This window comes from Peromyscus eremicus, chromosome 4 (assembly GCF_949786415.1).
Source record: "Peromyscus eremicus chromosome 4, PerEre_H2_v1, whole genome shotgun sequence".
Taxonomy (NCBI): domain Eukaryota; kingdom Metazoa; phylum Chordata; class Mammalia; order Rodentia; family Cricetidae; genus Peromyscus; species Peromyscus eremicus.
The window spans coordinates 96,475,982-96,498,277 of record NC_081419.1 but is presented as its reverse complement, the minus strand read 5'-3'; the positions used below and the strand labels follow the sequence as shown (position 1 = coordinate 96,498,277).

The following is a 22,296-nucleotide window of genomic DNA, read 5'->3' as shown; positions in this document are numbered from 1 at the left end:
TCGGGGCGCGGCGGCGATCGTAGCGGGTCTCGTTCTCCTCACGATGGGCAGGGACGCGAGGTGCTGCTGCCCTGAGGAGCCCGAGCGCCGGTGAAGGCGGAGCCGCCGCCGCCGCCGCCGCCGCCGCCGCCGCCGCCGCCGGCGGCCCTCCGCGGCCATGGCCGGCCCCGGCGCGTGGAAGCGCCTCAAATCCCTGCTGAGAAAGGACGACGCGCCGCTCTTCCTAAATGACACCAGCGCCTTTGACTTCTCGGACGAGGTGAGCGACGAGGGCCTTTCGCGCTTTAATAAACTTCGGGTCGTGGTGGCCGACGACGACTCGGAAGCCCCGGACAGGCCTGTGAACGGGGCGCACCCGGCCCTCCAGGCCGACGATGACTCCCTGTTGGACCAGGACTTACCTTTGACCAACAGTCAGCTGAGTTTGAAGATGGACCCCTGCGACAACTGCAGCAAACGGCGCGAGCTGCTGAAGCAGAGGAAGGTGAAGACCAGGCTGACCATTGCTGCCGTCCTGTACCTGCTTTTCATGATCGGAGAGCTTGTAGGTGAGTGCTGTCGCCGCCTCGCCTTCCCTGGGCTCGGTCGGGCCGGTAGCTACCTACGCCTCAGTTGAGGTTGAAACTTTGTTTTCAGGAAGTGTGTCAGGTATGGAGAGACATTTCGCAGGATGTGAAAAGGGCCACCGGATTCCAAAGTGCGGTTCCGCGAGCGTCCACAGACAGCTTGCCCGTACAGCTGGCTTGTAATTCCTCAAACAGTGTGCCATTTACTGTAGGGTTTAGGGTGTTATCCTGATTGTGTATCACGTAACTTCCCCTTTTACAGATGCTGATAAGTCACCAGGTTGATCTCGGAACAGCTATAATAATTCTAACATGACTTAGAATCAGAACTTTATACTATTCAGGGACGTTGCTGAACCCCAGTCTGTTTTCACACATAGAGGTTCTGAAGGGGTTAACGTATGAGGCCACCTTACTGGGCAATGGAAGAGCCATCTACAGTACTAGACTTTTCTTTCGCTCTACATTTGGCTTGTTTGGATCCTTTTATGCCATTCCTTTTGAGATTATAACCAAGGGCTTTACAAAATTTAATTCCGTCAACTGACTTAAAGTTTATTATTATAAGGAGAATCTGTGTGAGCCAGAGGGCTCCTCCACAGCTGCGAGAGCTTGTTTTCTTTCTCCTTTAGTTATTTCAGCTAATAATTTCTCACTCTAAGGTTCTCAGTTTAGACCTTATTTTTACTGTCACATTAGTTTATAGTCGCCCCCCCCCTTCATATTCAAGGTGGATTGGTTCCAGGAGTCCTCTTTGCAAACCTGAATCTCAGGATGCCTCCTCCAAAGATGCCTTATGTAAAGGTCCCTTACATAAAACGAGGCAGTTATTTGCATATAACCTACATATACGGCCTTGTGTACTCTAAGTCATTTGGAAATTACTTTGACTACAAAATACAAACTAAGTGATGTGTAAGTAGTTGTTATTCCATATTGTTTAGAGGACAAGTCTGTGCAGGGAGAGTCCTGAGGCACTGTTGTTTTTCCAGATGTTTTCCATCTATGATTGATGGGATCCACGAATGCAGTACTTGCAAAGAGAGAGGACTAACAACTTCTTAGTGACAGATTATGAAGTGACAGCAACAGGGGGGATGGTTGTCTCTTACAGTGAACTATGACAGGATGAGACCTGGCAACCCACATTTCAAATGCTTGGGTGGAAGCTCTGGAAGCTGTGTGTAGAAGAATCATGTCCCTTCCCTACCTCATGCCATAGCATTCTTCCTCAGAGTGAACTCACCTGTGATGATTCTTTCTTTTCTGGGGGGTGGGGGGCGGGCTGGGCTTCTCCTGCCCTGATGGCTTTTGCACAAATTGATCCCCCCAATGGTTTTCAAGCTGTTGTTGGCTTCACTGTAATAAGAAATACACGCTAATAAAAAATACTGCACATGCAAACTTAGGTATGTACGTATCCACAGATACAAGTATAAATATGTGCAGAGCAAACACAAATTTTCCATGCTATATTCTAATGTCTTCAGTTATCACTCAGCCCACTCTACGAAATCCATGGCCCACCAGTAGGCCAGATGTGGCACATCACCCATCTTCCAGCTTTTTCAAAAATGTTTACTTAATTTTAATTACGTGTATGCGTGGGGAGGATGAGTGTGTGCACGTGAGTGTGTGCAGGTGCCTAAAGGCATCAGATCCCCTGGAGCTGAGTTACAGGTGGTTGTGAACTTCCTGCTGTGGGTGCTGGGAGCCACCACCAGAGTGGCAAGCGCTCCTAACCACTGAGCTGTCTGCAGCCTCTGAGCTCACCTTTTAGATCCTGCCTTTTCCCAGATCATCCCTTGGCTAGTGTGTCAGTCATGTCTCATCTCATTTCCAAAGACCCCTCTGAAAGGCTTGGCTTTGACTGTCTGGAGTAAACCTGTCGTTTTCCCGCTTTAACTATCTACATGCCTTTTATTTGTTGAAATATAAGCTGACTGCCTAACACCTCCAACGGCGAGCAATACAAATTAGACATATTAAATGAGCTTTTGTTGAATTTTTAATTGTATTTTTTTAAATTCTTGGATTTTTTTTTTACTGTTGATAATGAATTTTAATCATTATACACAGCCATTCTCTCTCCTACCCTTTCCCTTTCCCACTGGAAACCTTCTTCCCGACTTTCATGCCTTTGGGGATATGTGATGCACTCACTGACTTTAACTGGGGCTGTCTGTGTGAGCATTGGAGAAAAGTTACTTCTGAAGCATGGGCTGCAGCTGTCAGTAGTCCCTCAGGGAGGTGAAATCCTATACATTCCTCTCTCCCAGATGAAGTATTGACAGGCCCAGTCTTGTTGCAGTTCTTGTTAAGGAATCACAGTGGCACCGTGAGTGCAACAGCTGTGCCGTATACAGAAGACATCTTTTCATGGCACATCTCCCCATCCTCCAGCTCCAAACTAATTTCCACCCCCTCTTCCACGTGTTCCCTGAGCCTCAGAGGAGGCCGTATAGATGTTCCATTTAGGGCTGAGCACTCTGAATTATTTTTTCTATTAGAGAATTATAAATGTGTAAATTCTAAAATGCAGAGATGGTAAGCTGTGGTCAGAGCATGATCTCATGACTTCAGCAGACTAAGTTTCAGGGACTTTCTCAAACTCATGCAGCTAAAATACTCACCGTTCAGACTTAGTGATTTTTGAAGCTGATATTGAGTATTTGAAGTTAGTCATGTTAATCATAATTTTCTCCCTTAAAATTAATTTAGATGTAATTTAACTTAAGTAAAAATTAATATTTAATTGTCCTGACTTCTCATTTCCAGTCTCTTGGTAAATACTTTGCAAATGCCACAATAAGTGTTTCGTTTCAAATACTGACTCAATATCCAAATATAGACTCTTTTGTTAATAATGCAGAAATGATAGGAACCATAGTGCTCAGAATGTTATCTAGACTTAGATCTAGTGGAGTGGTTATTAAAATGTGTCCAGAGAACCTGGAAATAAATCATCTTATGTAGGAAGTATGAGCCAATAAAAAATCATTAAAAGATTTGAGAGTGGAGACTTATTTTGAATCTAAGTTTGCCTCTGAAGACATTGGACAGGGTTCGTTCTTTCCTCTCTTCCATTCAGCAGATCCTTCTGAGCACCTACATGTTAGTTTGCATGCATTGTCCTGCGTGTTCTGGCTATCTAATGGAGAGCAAAACTGTTGTTATCATCTGAAGTTCTAGACCTAATATAGGAGACAAACATTGAATGAATAGCCAAGTGATTAAATTGTAAATTCAAATATTAAGTTCTACAAAGAAAAAAATAGACATATTACCCAGTGGGATATAGTTTTTGCATGGGATAGGAGCGTTTAAAACCAACAACAAAAAGGATATCAAGAATCACCCAAGCAAAGAAAACAGCATGTGCAGAGGTCCCCAAACTTTCAGTTCTTTTAAGAAACTGAAAGAAGACTCGTGTGCCTGGAGTGTAGTGGGCAGAAAGGAAGGAACAGGAAAACCAGATAAACAAGTCCTGATAGACCACACCGAATGAGTGCAGTTTTTGTTCAAGTACAGTGGGAAGCCAGTGACGGGCTTTACGTAGGAGAGCAACTTTTTAAAAGTTCACCATGGATGTTCTGTGAAGAAAGGAATGTGAGTGCAAAAGTGGGAGCAGACTTAGAGAGCTCCTGGCTAGAAACAAACCCGAGTGGATGCAGAGAGATGTGCTGCTGGAGAGACAGACTTGAGGGAAGATGACCAGACTGACTGGTCTGGACATGGGGTTGAGGAGAGCACAGGCCAGGAATGACCCTGAGCTGCTCACTCACCTGTTGGATACATGGGGAACGTCATTTATGAAGTGGAAAGGGTGCAGAGCAAGGCTGGGGCATGGACTCAGAGGCTGTTGAAACATGTTTATTTGCATGCTTATGCAGACAAGTGGAAATGTCTGGTGGGCTATTAAATATAAGCCTGTGCTTTAAAAGACAGACCAGCACAGTAGACAATGTCCCTAGAACAGACAGGATTCCCTGAGAACTCATGTCTTGAGGAACTTCAACTTTAGAAAGTCAAACAGAGGCAAACAGGTGTCCCAAAATCCAAGGAACCAAACTACAGTCCCCTCCCTTATCGCTGATGTCACTTTCTACAGTTTTAATTGATTACAGCAGCTATATCCAAAATTATTAAATGGAAAATTCGAGAACTAAATAATCCATGTTTTCAGTTGTTCACTGCTGTAGGTATTAATATGGAATCTTGCAGTCCTGCTCCATCCTGCCCTGCATGTGAACCATCCCTTTGTCTGAATGTACCCACATGTAGCTTTTATTACGGTGTATTGTTACAACTATCCTGTTTTATGATTAGCTATTGTCTTAGTTAACTTTATCTTAGGTTCGTATGTGTATGAGAAATACACGTACAGTATTTGGTACTAGCTGAGATTTCAGGTGTCCAGTGACCATCTTGGAATACATGCCTCAGGATAGGATGAGGAGGACTACTGTATTTCAAAGAGGAAACAAGAACTTCTTCAATGAAAACTAAGATAGCCTTTGGACTTGGTAACAGAAAAAGCAGTATTTTACGTTTTTATTGCGCCTAAAAACACATAAAGATATACACACTGACTTTTGGATAAAGAACTGTTGTATTTAATTTTGCCCTGTCTCAAAGTATCTCTCCAACCGAATTAAAGGGATTTGGCTTGCTGGGGGAAGGGATAAATCCACACAGATGAGAAAAACTAAAAAAAGAGAAAAATAGCAAAAATCTTGGAAACTGGAAAAGAAACAGGTAGAGTTAACTGTCTTACTACACTCAAAAAAGCCAACACCTCAGCTGAGGACCAACCCAGGTTACACTACAGTAGTGGTTCTCAAGCTTTGCTATACATCACAGTCATGAGGAGAACTCGTTAAAACCCAAAGTACTGATCCCCACCCTCAAAAGTTCTAATAAGAGAGGCTTTGGATAAGGCCAGAGCATGTATGCATGTATGTATTTTGAGACAGTCTTGCTACTGTGTAGCAGGAACTCACGATGTAAACCAGGCTGGCTTCACACTCATAACGATGCACCTGCCTCTACCTCCTGAATGCTGCTACTAAAGGTGTGCTTCACTATACCTGGCGAGCATTTGCATTTTTGTTGGAACCCAGGGAGTGCTGATGCTACCCCCACAGGACCTACATATAAGACTATTGCACTAGATCATCCTAAGCAGGCCAGACTGGGCCATGCCAGGTGCCTCTGTATATGTACAAAGAAGGCTAAAATGAGGAAAGCTAATGAAAAACCTGTTTTAAGAACCAGTTATAATCATATAATTAGTATACTCAGAGATAAGATCGTGTATCTAGAAAAGAACAGGTTGTTCTACAAAAGAAATTCGGGGTAAAGAAAGAAAAAAAACCTGTTGAACAATAAAAGCCTAAAAGAAACTTGAAAACAAACAAAAACTCATAGAAAATGAGGGACAGGCATGGTGGTGCATGTCTTATATCAGTGCTTGGGAGGCAGAGGCAGGCAGATCTCAGTTCAAGGTCACCTTGATCTACATAGTGAGTTCTAGACCAGCCAGGGCTACATAGTGAGACTGTATCTCCAAAAAAGAAAAGAAAATGAGTCATTATTCTACTTTTCCAGAATAGAATAAAATTAATAATAGGAGAGAAATGAAAAGGTATGTGTGTTAATGTACATACATACATACACTTGTGTTGTTGTCCCCACTTATCCATGGGGATATATTCCAAAATTCTTAGTGGATACTGAAATCACATATTTCAAACCCTAATTATATTGTCTTATGTTGCCATAACTGAATACCGCAGACTAAGTAATTTATAAAGCAGAAAATTTTATTCAGCCTGTGTGTCTGAAGACTAGGAAATTCAAGATCTAGAGGCCACATTTGTTGAGATCCTTTTCATAGTCTCAAAGCAGTATTGAGGGGTCACATGATAAGGAAGATGTTCCTCTTTCCGATCTCTTCTTCCTATAAAGCCACAGTCCTGTTGAATTGAGGCCTTCCCCTTAGGGTCTCATTTAACATTACCTCCCAATGATCAGTTTAAATTTCCAACCTCTTAATACCTCGTGGAGATGAAACATCAGTATGAGTTGTGGTGGAGACATTCAAGCTCTAACACACACACACACACACACACACACACACACACACACACAACTATTCCTGTGCCATCGATTACAAAATATTTTCTAAATATCACTTTTTGTTCCTCTCTTCAGAGATTGTTATCTGTATTCAGAATTATAAGCTAAGTTAGTTTTACCCTTTGGATTGAACTAGTATGCACTTTATTGAATTTTTCAATGTCATTCCATGTTCAGCTCTTCCTGAATAAAAGAAAACATGTTTTCCTGCTTTGTTGTGGTATTCAGATAATGTAGTTATTAACTCACTGTATTCATAGAATTAGTAAGTTGAGCAAAAATTTCCATCCCTCTTTTGTTTTTACTGCCAATTTAATGGTTAACCGTATGAAGTAATTAACACTTTGGAGACCCCGTTGATAAAAACGGGGTGTTTTTTTGCCAGAAATTTGTGCAGTGGGTCCTCCATACCCACAAGTTGCATATCCACAGCTGCCATATCCATAGTTTCAGCTATTCATGGATGGAAAATATTTGAAAAAATATGTCTGTATAGAATATGTCTTCTTATAGTATAGTATATATAACTTGTCTTCTTATAGTATTTCCCTAAATAGTACAGTATAATAATTACATTGTATTAGATGGTATTGGTAACCTAGAAATAAGATAAACTGTGTAGGTTTATATGTAAGGCTGTATGCAAATACACCATTTTATATAAGATACTTGAACACACACAGATTTTGATACCCAAAGGGTATAAAAAGGTTTCTGGAACCATCCCCATATAAATTGAAGGTTATGACATGACATATATAGTATTTTGCATTAAATTTTAGAATACTTTGATTTAGCTATATCAGGATAGAAATTTAGCTCACAGCTACATTTTGTAGGATGTTGTACTTTTCAGGTTTGATTGTTGACATTTTTCAGTTAATCTTTCTTCCCTTTCTACCAGGTGGATACATTGCAAATAGCTTAGCAATTATGACAGATGCACTCCATATGCTGACTGACCTCAGTGCCATCATACTCACTTTGCTTGCTTTGTGGCTGTCCTCAAAGTCACCAACCAGAAGATTCACCTTTGGATTTCATCGCCTAGGTAGGTAACGTAAGTTTCTTTTGGCTTATAATATTTTAATGTAAAACTACAATGAACTATGACCCTAATTAACTGAAATCTTTAAGGTGATAATAGTGGATTTGAACCAAGCAAATGAAAATAAACAGTGATACTTATCCACAAAACTGTCTTCCATGGAATGTCCCACTCAGACCTCCCTAAATAGTACCAGAATTATGTGGTTACAGTTACTCATGTCTTCCTGTGTCTGAAAATGCCACTGTAAGGAGGCTTATTTCCAGTTTATTGAACCTAGCAAACCCATCTGGGTAACTCTAATAAGCATTTGCTGCTTCTTCGTATTCTAAGAATTTCAACTGAAGCCATATTTTAAGCATTTTCATCATATGTACAAAATATGGTATGTGACTGACCTTGCATTATATCAATGTAATTCTGCAAATACATTCATAATATTTAATTCAGAAGGGTTTAAATCTGTATCATTACCTACATAGCTCTGGTTCTTACTGTTGATGTGGTTTTAAACTTGTTACTTATTCTGAAAATACATAAAATAACTATGTGAACTGTTATATGAAGGGCCATATCAGTAGATACTTGCACAGAACCCCCAAATTAAGAATTTCTTGGTTTAAAAAGCTTAGCACTTGATAATGCACATTAAAGAATTGAGATAAAAATAAACATTAAGGAATTGAGATAAAAATGATGTTCTTTGGCTTTTTTGAATAAAAACTAAACACTGGCTATTGCATTGAGATTCTACATAAGGAATCAGAAAATAGGACTAGAGTTATTAGAAATTAGCACTGTATTAATGAACCAAATCAAACATCTGACAGTAGTAAATATCAACATGGTTTAATGTAGTTGTTTTTTTTTAAACTCTTTGGGGGGCCTGCTACCCAGCTCCCAAATAATCACACAGAGACTTATTTTTTCTTATGAATGCCCGGCATTAGCTTGGCTTGTTTCTAGCCAGCTTTTCTTAACTTAAATTATCCCATCTACCTAAACTCTGGGCTTTTACCTTTCTCTATTTCTGTATATCTTTTCTTTCCTTCTTATTCTGTGTCTGGCTGGGTGGCTGGCCCCCAGCATCCTTTCCTTCTCCCTTTCTCACTCCTCCCTCTTCTCTTTTTCTCCTCCTATTTATTCTCTCTGCCTGCCAGCCCCACCTATCCCTCTCCTGCCTCACTATTGGCCGTTCAGCTCTTTATTAGACCAATCAGGTGTTTCAGACAGGCACAGTAACACAGCTTCACAGAGTTAAAAGAATGCAACACATCTTTGCATCATTAAACAAATGTTCCACAGCATAAGCAGATATAACACATCTTTAACTAATAGTCTACAACAGTTTAATTGTAGTTGTCATTTTAGTTCTATTGTGTAAATGTTCTCTACTCTCAGAGATCACATTTTCTGGAGCTGGAGAGATGTCTCTGTTAAGAGCACATACTGCTCTTTTTAAATTTTGTTTTATTTTTAAATAAAGATATACTTTGATTTTTAGACTTACTTATTTTTATTTTATATTTATGGGTGTTTTACCTGCATGTATGTCTGTGCACCACTTGCATGCCTGGTACTCAGAGTGGCCAGAGAGGGCATCAGATCCCCTAGAACTGGATTTACAGCCTGTTGTGGGCCACGATGTGGGTACTGGGAATTGAACCCAGTCCCCTGGAAGAGCAGCCAGTGCTAGTGCTCTTAATGCTGTGCTGTTGCCCCAGTCCTGCATGTACTGCTCTTGAAGAAGATTCGGTTCTCAGCTAACTGCTGCCTATAACTTCAGCCCCAGTGATCAGCTGCCTTTGGTCTTAGCAGTCCTCTGCTGTCATGTGTGTGTATACCCACGTACAGACACACACAATTATGATCTATTGAATATAGCCTTTGGGTGGGGGTGCTTTTCCAGACAGGGTTTCTCTGTGTAGTCCTAGATGTCTTGGAACTCAGAGATCCACCTGCCTCTGCCTCCTGAGTGCTGGATTAAAGGCATGTACACCACTGCCCAGCTGATTATAGCCTTTTAATTGGTGTTTTCAAACACCTATGAGAGGCAGCAAAGAAACCAATAGCTTGGTTCAAATCCTGGCTGTCTCACTTCCTACCAATCTGACCTTAGCAAGTTCTGTAACATCTTTGTGCCTCCATTTTCTGTTTGTAAAGGATGTTAATAATAGTGCCTTCCACATAGAGTTATTAAGGGCAGTAAGTGCATTACTCTTTGAAAAGCACTCAGGACAGTACCCAGCACTTAAAGGAATCATCATTATTCATTTAATCAGCTTCATTTCTTCTCTGAAAAACAATTAAAATGAATTCAAGGCTTCTGTGTAGCAGGTATGCATGTGTTCAGAAAAGCCAGTATAACTCCTTGGAATATCCAGTCTTGAAAATGTTTGCTAATTTTTTATCATAATTTGTTAAGAATCCACATTGTGAGATAGAACAGAATTTGTGCTTCTTAGCAGAAAAGAAATGCCGAGGGCCGGTGGAAATGAGCAGGAGAGCTTGTCACCCTCTTCTCTTAGAGCTGTCACCAGTCTCTTAAATCGCTGCAGTTTTTCTTTTCCTTTGTGTAAGGCTGTGGGTGCTATGAAATCATTCTGGGTTTTCTTTATTTACAGTGAGCTACAGCAGCAGGTTTATGTGGGGAGAGGGAGGGAGGACCGAAGCCTTGTGTGTTGTTTTTAAATGTCTGGATTTATTTGATGTGGGCATGTCTCTTTACTCTGAGAACTAATAAAACTCAGGATTTAATGAAACCACACTGAAAGAAATCTCAAATCCTCAGGAGGAAAAAGATTCTCTTACAAGGGGGCCATTCTGAAGACAGCTGCCCACATCTCCATGCTTCCTTTCTGCCTCTCTGTGAATTACCTTAGTAATTGTCTTTGTTTATATGGCATTTCTTCCAGATCTTCAGGGATTCCACTGGTAGAAAGTCTGCAGTAAGCAGAGCTGTTTGTGTGTGGGGTAGGGAGCAATGTGTGATGTGATGCGTGTATGGCTTAACTCCTCAGCCAGTGTCAATGATGATAGGACAGGTATTGTTCAAAATGTTTGCTGAGCAGAGATCACGGTCAGAGCCAGCTAGTTGTGTCTTGGGCAGCATTTGGCTACAGATATATGCTATATAGTTATGTAGATAGTGTTATGTAGATAGTATATGTATAATGGCTTCCCTTCATATGCAAGGAGCATACTCCAAGACTCCAAGTGAACACCTGAGGCCATGGATATTACTGAACACTATGTGTACACTTTCTCTTACACATGCACAACTCTTATGATAAAGAGCTTTGTGTATTTGTGTGTCTGTAGTATATGTGGTTGATGTGCACATGTGTAGGGGATTGCATTCGCCCATGAGTGCACACAGAGAACAAAGATGTCCTGCTCTGTCACTCTCCACCTGCTCCCTTGAGATAAGTGTCTTCACTGAACCTAGAGCTAGATTGGTCACCAGGAAACCCTGGTGATCTTCCAGCCTGCCCCTGCAGCAATGAGCCTACAAGTATACCCAATACCATGTTTGGTTTTTTCCTCAGGTTCTGGGGATTTGAACGCAGGTCCCCAAGTTTGCTGAGCAAGTGCTCTTACATGCTGAGCCATCTCCCTAGTTAGATAAGGTTTAATCTGTAACTCTGTAACTAATTCTGTATAGTTTATTGCTTTATCCCCTGATGCTAGAGGATCAGAAAGCATTCATTAAAATTTTCCTTCATGCAAGCATCCAAAAAAAAAAAGCCCTTCTACCTAGTTGTGATTCATTCTTAACAGCTTCCCCCTACCCACGACAAAATTCATGCCTCTTATTATTCACATCTTGTTGCAAATAATTAATCATGTCACATGAACTCTTACAGGAAAAGAATTGAGTTCTAGAACTTGGTAGAAATGGGAGTTTAAATTGAGGCATAAGGAAGACATGAATGAAATGGTCAACATTGGATAACCATAAGTCAGCCTGACCATAGCTGGCACTGTAGATGTGATGTAGGGAATGATAAGCTTATTGTAAGCTGTGTGACCAGAGACCAACCCAAAACAAGAATGAGACATCTGGAGTGGACCATAGTGTCATCATCACATGGATGATTGAACTCTTCCTTTTCTCTGGGAGACAAACTTAACCTGTCATTTTTTGTGTCTTAGTTAGGGTTTCTATTGCTGTGAAGAGACACCATGGCCATGGAAACTCTTAGAAAATCATTTAATTGGGGTGGCTTACATTTTCAGAGGTTTAGTCCATTATCATCATGATACAACATGGTTATATGCAGGCAGACATGGTGCTGGAAAAGTAGCTGAGTGTTCTATATCTTGACTTGCAGGCAACAGGAAGTAGTCTGAGACACTGGGTGTGGCTTGAGCATATTTGAGACCTCAAAGCCTGCCTCCACAGTGACACATTTCCTCCAACAAAGCCACACCCACTCCAACAAAGCCACACCCCCTAATAGTACTATTCCCTGTGGGGCCATTTTCTTTCAAACCACTACAGTTTGCATCCTGTCACCTTAAGTAAAAAGAGATATTTAAGCATTAATTATCACTATTCCTGGCATTTCTCCAAATCTTTATTTATCCATAGTAAAATAGCTCTTTTGTTTAATCAGAATAATCAATCATATTACTTGATTAGCATTTTAAGCCATTTAGTATAATCTGTGTCTTATGCTTCTTAATTATAAATCATCAGGTTTTCATCAGTATAATTTTAATATTTGTGGTAAAAAAATTAAATTTCAAACATTACCAAAAAAAAAAAAATGAAAAAATCCTTTCAGCCCCTGGTTCATTCCACTTCCCAGATACATGCTTTCTTCTCTTCCTGTCTTGTAATCATTAATTTGCCTGATTTTTGATTTTCTTGTTATCCTCTTTTCTTTTAAAGTAGATAAGTAGGTGTCTGGTATCTCCACTGTATATGTAATATTTAACCTTTTAAGTCGTATAAGTAGGTGTCTGGTATCCTCACTGTGTATGTAATGCTTAACCCTTTAAGTTCCTGTTGGATGTACATTTAACATGTCTTCAGATATGTGTTACAGTACAAAGCCCTCTAGATGTCTTTGTACACATGTTCTTTTCTACTAGTAAAATTGCTAGATCAAGAAAATATGCATTTTAAATTTTGATTAGTTTTACTAATTGGCTTTCAAAAACAAGTTAAACCATTTAATATTTCTGTTAGTATCCCTGCTAACTTTAGAAATTATCAGTCTTGAATTTTTTTGCCACTTAACAAGGATATAAAAATTTTGAGGGGCTAGAGGTTAAGAGCACTGGCTGCTCTTCCAGAGAACCCAGGCACCCACATGGCAGCTCACAGCTGTCTGTAACTCCAATCACAGGATCCCATTTCCTCTTCTGTTCCCTGTGGGCACCAGGCATGCACATGATACACAGACATCCATGCAGGCAAAACACCCATTAAAATACAATTTTCTTTATTACATTTGTTATTGAAAATTTGTCTATTTCTTTCTATGACAAATTACTCTTTATTTTTTTACCTCTTTTTAGAAATTATTTTTTTTATAGGTTATTTATTTTGTTGTTGTGCTCTTAAGACCAGCTTCTCCTATATCCCAGTCTGGCCTCAAACTCAATATGAAGCTGGGGAAGATGACTTTGAATTTCCAATCCATTTGACCTTACCTCATGAGTGATAGGATTACAGATGCACCACCAGACCTGAATTAAGCTAGAGATCAACCCAGGGCTTTCTGCATGCTGAACTACATCACACGCCTGTTGTTACGCTTTTAAGTGTACTTGTTTTGTTAGAAAGGCAGTCTGTGGTCACGTTTCCATTTTTTTCTTTATCGGTTTTACCTTGTGAATAGCCTGTAAATATACTTAATTGGAGGTATGAATAGAGGATGGGGATGAATTAGTTAAGGGTCTAGATAATTCAAGCTATGAAATACATTTTAAAAAAATGTTGTATGACAAAAATAACATAGTGCTTTTACCTCCTTCGAGGAAAGAAAATGTGAGTAAAATGTGAACAGTGTTTAGTTGGTCTGAAGTATAATGGCTGTGCTGAAGATCCATGTGTTCTCCATCTTCCCTTCTAGAGGTTTTATCAGCTATGATCAGTGTGATGTTGGTGTATGTACTTATGGGATTCCTCTTATATGAAGCTGTGCAGAGAACAATCCATATGAACTATGAAATAAATGGTGATATCATGCTCATCACCGCAGCTGTTGGAGTTGCAGTTAATGTAATGTAAGCACAAATTTTTTTCACATACTATAAGCTAAAAGACTATTGCACATGTATATATTCAGACCATTAAATATTTTCATATTTAAAAATACAGCACATAAATTTTACTTAAAAGTATAATAAAATTGAGCATTATAAACTCATTAACTTGCCCACGTGTTGAACACTAAGGAATTTAAGTAGAACCAAGTATGTTGTTTAATAGTTAATACTTTTACATTAATTGTATTTTAAAGTTTTTTTACATTTATTTTATTTGTGTGTGTGGACATGCACATGCTATTGTGCACACATGGAGGTCAGAGGACACCTTACAGGAGTCATTTCTCTCTTTTGATTATGTGGGTTCCAGGAATCAATCTCAGGCTGTCAGACTTAGCAGCAAGCACCTTTACCTGCTGAGCTATATCACCAGTCTCTTAGCTAGTTTTGAAAATCATTCTTTCCTCCTCAAATCTACTGAAATATGTTATCAACCTAACCATTTAGTGCAGAACTAAGCAGACTTTCTTTAAAGAATAGATGAGGCTTATGGGTGAAGCTTAGTGATAGAGCATTCCCTAGCATGCTTGAGGCCTTGGGTTGATTCCTGCACTTCCAAAACAACTAAAAGGCTAGTGAGTGAGTCTCTGGGAGTTTTCATGTGAAGTGATGGAACCCTGATGTTAACAAAAACAGCCATATTCACTGTGTGAAGAAATATATATGCCTGTATTAAAACTTTACCTTAAAAAAAAATAGCCAGATCTGGTCTAGTGGCCAATGGCTTCTACTGAAGTTCGAATAACAATCAGCTTTAAAATAAAACCCTGTGTAGCCCTCCTCTTTGCCTCTTAGCACTTCTTACCATCCTTATTTTGGCCACAATGTCATCCTTCTTCAAGTGCACCGAGCACATTTCATTTTAAGCCTTTGCCTGCTGTTCTTCCTAGAATACGCATCCACCATCTGCTCTTGACTTCTGTAAGTCTCTGCTCCTCCCATGGAGTCTGAGAGCTCTTCTGTGCCCACCCCACCCACCTACGCCACCACCCCGCCTCTCGTCTTCATGCTCCTACAAAGCCGTATGCATTTCCAAGGCATTTCGCATTAACTGGCTGTGTGTCGATGAGTGTTTGCTTACGCTTCTGATGTCCCATCCAGATCATAAGCTTCATGAACCTAAAACAATATTTGCTGTGTAACAGTTGCTTTCATCCTTATTAAATGACTGTTCTGCATTGCTCCATTACTGTCTGGGTAGTAATAAATGTTTTAGCAGTAGTTTAGAGAAATAATGTGTTTTCTTTCATTTTGAACAGAATGGGGTTTCTGTTGAACCAGTCCGGCCACCACCATTCCCACTCCCATTCCCACTCCCTGGCTTCAAATTCTCCAAGCATGGTATCTAGTGGACACAGCCATGGGCAGGACAGCCTGGCAGTGAGAGCTGCATTTGTACATGCCCTGGGGGATTTGGTCCAGAGTGTTGGTGTGCTTATAGCTGCATACATCATACGATTCAAGGTAAAATGATGCACTTCCTACTTCAAAAGTATTGAATGCTTATTAAAAAAGCTAGTTGTCTTGTGTCAATGTACTGGACACTAATGCCTTTCTATTCATTTTTCACTGATGTAAGATTAATTGGCCATCGGTATAGTTACTTATTATCAGTAAGCACAGTGTTGTCGCCTTACCAGCTGATTTCTCTGTAGTTGGCTTTGGTAGCACCTTCACTGTAAAACTCAGGGTTAAGTCTTGTCTCAGAAGCACTGGATGACAGGCTGTGTGCTGCGGTTCTCACCTCTGCAGCAGCTCTAAATTTTAATTCGGTCCTCTTCATGAGTGTTTTAATCCAGATTGCTGATACAGTTCTTTCCAGCTTCAGTGTCTTATGCTTCTGAGTAAAGGATTCAGAGAAGGCACAGAAGAGAATAGACATAATGATCCCTCTTCCAGAAAAGACGCACGAGGAAGTCATTTGAACAATCTTAAGAGAGATGATGTTTCTCATTATAGTATCCGAGTTTTAGAAGTGGTTTCCAATCCTGTTAAAGAAAGATAAAGAGCGGGGACGTGCACCTTGCTTGCTTTATAGTGTGTTTTAATGTCGCTCTCTGTTTAGTCACACAACTTTCATCTGTTTGCCTTTCAGCCAGAATACAAGATTGCTGATCCCATCTGTACGTATATATTTTCATTACTTGTGGCTTTCACAACGTTTCGCATCATATGGGACACAGTAGTGATAATACTGGAAGGTAAGCGCTCATTAACACTCTACTGTGGATTTAGCCCTCCCTAGTGGAGATAAGTCACAGGATTGCTCTGGACAGGAGCCATGTCTTTCCTTTTCCTGATACTCTCTTGTACATAGCAAACAAGAAGCAGTGCCGTCTGTGGGTCATGCACTTGACCCTTACAGTAGGTAAAGCAGCAGTTGAGTGAATTGACATTTACAAAAAAGAAAATGTTTGACGGGCAGTGTCATGTCACTGATAAACTGTAGTTAGGATAACAGTGCACCTTTTGATTCTTAATGCAATTGTGGGTTATTGAATTCCTTCATCTCATTTCATTTGTGACTTTGTTGTATTTTGGACATCCTTGTCTTACTGAAAGCATGTCTAGGCATGAAGACAAAAGTTCTCAGCAATAACTTGTCATTATCAAATGTTTCTAAGCTGGGCATAGTGGCACATGCCTGTAATCCCAGCACTCACAACCCAGAGGAAAGTGGATCTCTGTGAGTTCAAGGTCAACCTGATCTACACAGGGGGAAGTCCAGGCCAGCCAGGGCTACGTAGTGAAACCATGTGGAAAAAATTTTTATATCCTAACCTATTAAGGTTAAGCCAATGTTCCAACTTTACTGCCACTCCATTTAGTGAGGAGTAAAAGTGTGTTAAAAGTATGTATTCATCTCATGTATATTTCCTATGTTTTTATAGAATGGCTATAATTATATCAAAGTACAAACAGAGCTTGACCAATTCATAAAAACTGAATTTGGCAAAAACCATTTGTTTTCTTTAAATGTAATATAAAACTTTTCCTACCAAAGTAAACTTACAAACTTTGTCTTCCAAACTAATAGGTGTACCAAGTCATTTGAATATAGATTATATCAAAGAGTCATTGATGAAAATAGAAGATGTATATTCTGTGGAAGATTTGAATATCTGGTCTCTCACTTCGGGAAAATCCACTGCCATAGTTCACATGCAGCTAAGTATGTTGCTGATGGGGTTCACAGGGGTCTGGTTTTGGAGCCAACATCTGAGTTGATCATCTGTATGAAGACTTTTCTGATAAAAAGACTTAAGGGAGGGATGAGGCTCTTCAAAGATAAATTGCAGGTCCAGAGGATAACAGGGCTGGGACGATAGCTCAGTGTACAGCATTTGCCCTACCATGCATGAGGCCCCATGTTCAATTCCCAGAACGCCAAATAAACAAATAATAACATTTAATTTTTTGTACTTCTTTGAGAGGAAATATTACAAATTGATATCTACCTGCATTTTAAAGACATTACATACTTCTGCTGTGCTGTCTATTAGATAATAAAAACAAGACTCTTGTTTAAATCATTCCAGAGATCGATGGCTTTTTAAAATCAAAATAATATATGCATTTGATTCTTTTCTTAAGGAGCCTAAGGTCCTTAAACAAGAGGCTTGTATCCAGCATTCTCTCTACTGAGTGTGGAAAGACTGAGGTCATGAGAAGCCATTCTGGGCTTATGAACTGCCTTCTGCAGAGGAAGGGCTTAGCGAGGGGCATCAGACTGATGAGCATGTGATCTCAGTGTACTGTTGGTTCTCTCTGTATCTCCTCTACTAATGTGTAGCAGTGTACAATAGATAATGCGATATTTTCTTGATATTGCAGTTCCTGGAAGTTCATCTAAATGGGAAGAAGTACAGTCCAAAGCTAAGCATTTATTACTGAACACATTTGGCATGTATAAATGCACTATTCAGCTCCAGAGTTACAGACAAGAAGTGAACAGAACTTGTGCAAATTGTCAGAGTTCCAGTACCTGAGTCTGTGTAGTTGGGGTCGACAGCCTTATTTATCCTGAAGTCACAGACTTGAGAGCAATAAATGCAAACCTAATGGAGTCCCCAACAGCTGTGCCCATGTCAAATACCAGTCTCTCAAAAACAGTCACTCGGGTCTGCCTGATAAGTGCATGATTTTCAGATGAAGTCTCCAAAGCACTGTTTACAGAGTGAGCTGTAACTCTGCAGATACCTCATAGAAGACAATCCAAGACCATACTTCACTAATTCGACAGAATACACAAGACGTACAGGAAGACTCGGAATTCAGTATTTGCATCTAAAACTACTTTTTACAGGCCTTTTATATGAAGTCAGTGCTAGCAAACGCAGTGTTGAATCATTTGGGATTTTTGTCTCTGTGTAATCTTGGCATCTAGTTTCTGGAATTGTGTTCTCTTTTTATAAAAATCAGCCCTCAACAGATTTCAGAAAGTAATAATATCCAGAAAATGGAATAAGCATGTATTCCTAAGTATTTCAGAACTGTTTTATTTCACAGATAACTCTTAATATTATTATTAGAGTCATACTTTATAAGCAAATTTTCCAGATGTTACTGGGTTTTGAATCTCAATGTTTTGATTATTTGTAATCTTATCAGAAATAATGTGGTCACTGTCATTAAATTATTTAGGAAATTTTTACTATAACTCTGAATGGCAGAGATTAGATTTAACCTCAGTTACTTTGCCATGTGGTGATCTAAAACAGAGGAGCAAGCAGTGGGGTGTGAGGTTTGGATTTCTGTCCTCCCTAAAAGTCACTTCTGTGCTTTCTATACAGTTGTCTAAGGACAGTAAGAGACAACAAAGCTTCAACAGTTCTCCACATCCTTTGAAGAAGTGCCAACAGTTGTTAGTCATCATTTGCTTGGTACCCTGTTCTCATGTGTACACTATGATCCCTATGCATCTTTCAGTGACCTAGAGAGTACCTGAGTTTATTAATGCCTGCCATGCAGAGTACCCTGCTACTCCAGAGAGAATTCCTGTTTATGATATGAGTTGGGGGTTCTCCATGCGTTATAGAAACCCCCAAAGTAAAATCTTGAAGTTTTGCAATAATGCTATAGCAGAAAGATAGAGAGAGGTTGGCGGAGAAAGTGCTTTGAGAAAACAAAGGGTAAAGGGTTTTGTTTTTTAACCATGTATGTGTGCAAAAGAACCGAAGTAAGGATGGATGTTCAAGCTGTCTAGGGGAGCAGCATAAATATTTCCAAGCTTAAGGGAACATAATTGGCAGAAGAGACAGTCATGAATATTCATATTTCATTTCCAACAGTTGTTTTGAGATAATCTCTTTTCAGCATAGACCCTTTGTATGGCTCTTGGCTCCTCAGAGAATCAGAGTGGAATAACAATGTCCCAACACGTGAATTGAAATCCTAGAAACCCAAATGATGTGTAAATGAAGAGAGGGAATAGGTGTTATCTTCTTACTACAGACTTTCCCTATGTGTAAAGCTAAAATAAGGAAATCTGGATTTACCCATAAGGTTGTTGGTTAATCAAAAAAACAGCTGATGTTACCTATTAAAACCCAGTAGTATTTGTTGAATTCAAAGTTTGCTTTGGAAAAAAAGAATTAAATTTACTTTGTTGACTTATTATTGTGAGTCCATTTAAAATTATAAATGTTTGGATTCAAAATTTTTAGAATATAAACTACAACAATGATAACCATATGAGTAAGTGACAGGCATTTAAGTGGCTGCCTGGGCATTTGTGGCCTTTAGGTATCTAGGAAAGAAAGGGAAAATGTACATTTTATACTTAACATTTTCCCATGTCAGTTGAGTTTATTTCTTAAAGTAAGCATCCTTTATCACAATGTGGGCATATCTAGATTTTCTTTTTTCCTTTGGTTTTTCAAGACAGGGTTTCTCTGTGTAGCTTTGCGCCTTTCCTGGAACTCACTCTGTAGTCCATATCTAGATTTTCTTATTGACTTATTCTTTAAGTTATTTGATAAAACAGCCTAAAAGTCAATTTGAACATTGAAAGGGGTTTTATAAAATACAGAAACACTGAAAACTTTTGCAAATCTTAACTGTCATATTCTGCTTAAAGTGGGGTGTACCTGCAGTTTCTGGGCTTTACTTTGCAGCAAGAGCTAGACTTTGTCCTTGACTGGACCCTCCAGACGGAGAACTGAGAGATTTTACTTTTTCACTTGTCAGCACCTGCAGAGGAGGACATACTCAGCAGTTGTTCCGGGGACTACCCAGCCTTGGGGTCTGGTCTGTCCTTCACCTGCTGAGCCCAGTGTACAGGGGCACAGCTCCTCAGCTGAGCTGGCCGAGCTCTGTGCTCTGTGAAAAGCAGGTCTGAGTCGGAGGGCTGCAATGCTAGTTTTTCACTGGGAAACATCACAACATAAAAACTTGGCAGTTCTCCCCTGCAGTCCGTTCTAACGGATATTTGCAGATAACCAGTTACTGCAGAAATTAACCTGTGTTTCACAACTCTGGCCCACTGCAGTCTCTTGTTTTAGGAAGACTTTATCTGACTACTGACCTTGCTACCTTAACAAGCGTAACAAGAATGCAGTGAATGAAACATACTTGATAGTCAGAACCCGAAGCTATTGTAATTCTTACATACAGCTGTGTTACAGGTCTTGATGTGATCAGAGATTTTCACAGCTCCCATCGGTACTTTTTGCCAGATCACTGGATTTCTTAGTTTATTGTGTTCCTTTTCAGTTTGGGGTAGGGGTTTTATTTCTTCTCTCTGAAATGTTTCCTGATTATACAACTCTCAATGACCTGTTTCTTAAGCCCAGGTGGCCCACCTGTCAGGATTTGTCTTTAGGCAATCCTTCCCAGAGTGGACACAGTCAAGATCAGATGGATACACAGCTTCTCTCTCATTTTTCAGAGAGAACTTTCAGGCAATACTTAGAAATATCTTTCCAGGTGAGAAAGGTTTTTAAAACAGCAGATCATCCCCTGCCCAGGTTTCTGCACACTGAACTTAGTAGGGCATATTGACAGAAATAGAATGAGCAGCCACTGTGAAGGACTTTGGGTTTCTCAAGATGCCAGTCAGCCCTGTTGGAGATTTTGATCCTAAAGCACATACTTCAGCTACATTTGGCTTTATGTATTTATGATCATTGGTTCATCATCATAAGATGTTCTTACAGAATCTGAACCCATTTAAAGTACAGTTATAGGCATTTTTTGCTGTTGACTACCTTGTATGTAGTTACAGAATGTATCCCTACATACAAGATCGGTTCATCCGGTTCAGTTCATCTTTGGACCATGCTTAGTTATAAATGAACAGTAACATCTCACTAGATACTGTGCTGAGGGGAAGCAAGTCTGACTTCCGAGTGGTTGGCCTAACATCTCTGTAGCCAGAGCATCATTTGCAAATTGTAACTCCAACTCCAGGGCTGTCTGATGGATCCTGCAGGCCAGGGTTTTAGATTTTATTTTACAGTTAGATGTGTTGTTTGTGATGTTAGTGGGAGCATGCAAACTGGAAAGAAGAAATTGTGGGAAATCCTCAGTATGTGTCTCCATTTAGGCAAGCCAGTCATTGAGTTCTTGGTTACAAAAGGTTTGTTGGGAACCAACAGTCATTTTCTGATTTTTGTTAAGATTGGTAAATGTTTTTAGAGACTTTGACAGCTAAATCCATGACAGTGTCAATTTAAATAGTGCCATTAAGAATATCCTGCAATAAATGCAGCACAAAGTTGAAATGTGCCAGTATGTCCCTTTTCTACCTGGAAGATACCTTGTATTTGGAAAGTACCTGCCTCTCTAAACAAATATGTGATTAAATAAGCCATATCACGGTTTAAGAAATTGTATATACTTTACTTAACCCTCCTCCAAAAACCAAGTATTTTGCATATGACTGATTTTAGAAAGATTTTGAAGCTGGGGTTTACTGTGTAATGAAGATCAGATTCTTTGTATATGTACTGTATTTGCCATTTTCAAATGAAATTTCCTATATGATTATTAAATAAAGTGTTGTTTTGCCTTGTGGTTTATTAAAAACAAAATGTACAGTGTCCTAAATTTTTGCTGTTTTCATTGATTAATAGTAGAAGACTTTAAAACATAACTGTCTAACTTTGTAGTCTCAAACTGCAATGCCTTCTTAAGTGTTTAAGAAATAAACCTTCTTTTAAAAATTGCCTAGACAGGATGAGATATTAAAAGAACATTTTTCTCTTGGTGTCAGTCACTTGTAATGCTCCTCCATTAACAGAAACCTGCAAAAGGGAC

General features: G+C 39.6%; 1 protein-coding gene across 1 annotated transcript; it reads left to right on the top strand.

Annotated features, from left to right (window-relative positions):
• The first annotated feature begins 131 nt into the window (after nucleotides 1–131).
• On the top strand, nucleotides 132–22,086 carry Slc30a4 (solute carrier family 30 member 4). The gene is made up of 7 exons (XM_059261284.1): nucleotides 132–548; nucleotides 7,612–7,758; nucleotides 13,842–13,995; nucleotides 15,297–15,501; nucleotides 16,133–16,238; nucleotides 17,075–17,209; nucleotides 17,872–22,086. The coding sequence occupies exons 1-7, from the start codon at nucleotides 158–160 to the stop codon at nucleotides 18,024–18,026; spliced, it is 1,293 nt and encodes a 430-aa protein (XP_059117267.1). The 5' UTR covers nucleotides 132–157; the 3' UTR covers nucleotides 18,027–22,086.
• Nucleotides 22,087–22,296: the final 210 nt, after the last annotated feature.

Coding starts and splice junctions, on each gene's coding strand:
- Slc30a4 (XM_059261284.1), top strand. CDS start 158: ATGGCCGGCCCCGGCGCGTGGAAGCGCCTCAAATCCCTGCTGAGAAAG. Junction 7,759..13,841: donor CTTTGGATTTCATCGCCTAG/GTAGGTAACGTA, acceptor CTTCCCTTCTAG/AGGTTTTATCAGCTATGATC. Junction 13,996..15,296: donor GGAGTTGCAGTTAATGTAAT/GTAAGCACAAAT, acceptor CATTTTGAACAG/AATGGGGTTTCTGTTGAACC.